The sequence below is a fragment of the Sipha flava genome, unplaced genomic scaffold, assembly GCF_003268045.1.
Source record: "Sipha flava isolate LNK unplaced genomic scaffold, YSA_version1 42052_pilon_pilon, whole genome shotgun sequence".
In the NCBI taxonomy this organism is placed as follows: Eukaryota; Metazoa; Arthropoda; class Insecta; order Hemiptera; family Aphididae; genus Sipha; species Sipha flava.
Window position 1 is genome coordinate 1 of NW_020273145.1, and position 1,293 is coordinate 1,293.

Consider the following 1,293-nt stretch of genomic DNA (forward strand, 5'->3'; position numbering starts at 1 on the left):
ACCAATTTTAGGTACCGAAAAAAAAACCGATTGTACTAAATCACTGACTGATGGTTTGAAAATTATTGTGTCAGGTTACAAACCACATACTGAGTATGAAAGGAATTTATTTAAGAAAATTAAAGCAAAACCGAATTCTACAAATGGTAAATTTTAGTTCAATTTTTATAAATTTAAAATTTTTATATTTATTGTCTTATTTAATTTGTAGATGTTTGGAAAGAGTTTAAGATAGAAAAACAAGAGCTTCGAAACTGGCCCAATCTACATAAATTTAAATTTAATGAAACTGTTTTAATGTCGAAACAACGTTGGGAAAGGATGTGTCTTGATGGCCCTAAAGAAAACAAAGATATTTTATTGAATAAACTCTTTAAATTTTCCAAACTTCATTTGGCAACAGTAAGAATTTCCGTTGTTTTTATTAATTATAATTCTGTGCTTATAATAATTGTTTCTGTTTTATATAGATGATATTCATACACGATGCTGCTCGTGCAGTTCAATGTCTGTTGAAACAACGCCTTCCAGTAATTTATCCGCAAATCATAAGTGAGAATATGAAATATGTACCTATAATTTTACTTTTTATGTATGCTTATGCATGTCTAAAAAATATGCTAAAACATGGTGACGCAGATCAACGAAAAACAATTATCAATTCCGTGATGGGAAAATGTTATGCTGCGACTATACATTCAGTAAATTTTATATAATGTTGTGGTTCAGCTTTTATATGATGTACTAAATTTTAAAATCTCTAATATTTTTCAGAATACTGCTAAAATGATGGCTTTAATTTACCCGTTTTATGTGACTCTAGAGCAGCCAAATAATATGATGCAAGAATTATATGGTGCATCTAGTATTTTATGTGAATTTCCTAATATACTATCATTTGCTGACATTTTGAAGAATTTGCTAATCACAAAAGATATTATATTAGCAAAGACAAAAGATAACATAAAAAAAAAATTTTCAAAGTAAATATTAAATATAAGTACAATTGGTATAAGAATAGTCTTCAAATACCTATTTAGTTTAAAGTTATAGTGATGTATGCAAATATAATCAATTAGTATGGTTGTAGATATTTTTTTTCGTACCCTGTCAATATTTTCAAGTTTTTCATTGTTATCAATCAAAAATTTTTTTAAATAAAATAATTAAATTAATTATTCCAATACTCGAAAAAATATTACACAACATTAAAATAACATATATGACTGTAAAAAACATGACTTTGAGCTGACTTTGAAAAATTTGTATTGACTACTAGATGCTTTTGTCTAA

The 1,293-nt window shown here is 26.1% G+C and overlaps 1 protein-coding gene across 1 annotated transcript; it reads left to right on the forward strand.

Annotated features, from left to right (window-relative positions):
• Positions 1-74: 74 nt before the first annotated feature.
• LOC112689060 (pumilio domain-containing protein 12-like) lies at positions 75-865 on the forward strand (the record flags this gene model as incomplete). Its single annotated transcript, XM_025562559.1, has 4 exons — positions 75-146; positions 212-402; positions 471-701; positions 775-865. Coding segments are annotated over 4 exons (585 nt in total), but the record flags the coding sequence as incomplete, so codon positions are not given.
• Between the last annotated feature and the right edge of the window lie 428 nt (positions 866-1,293).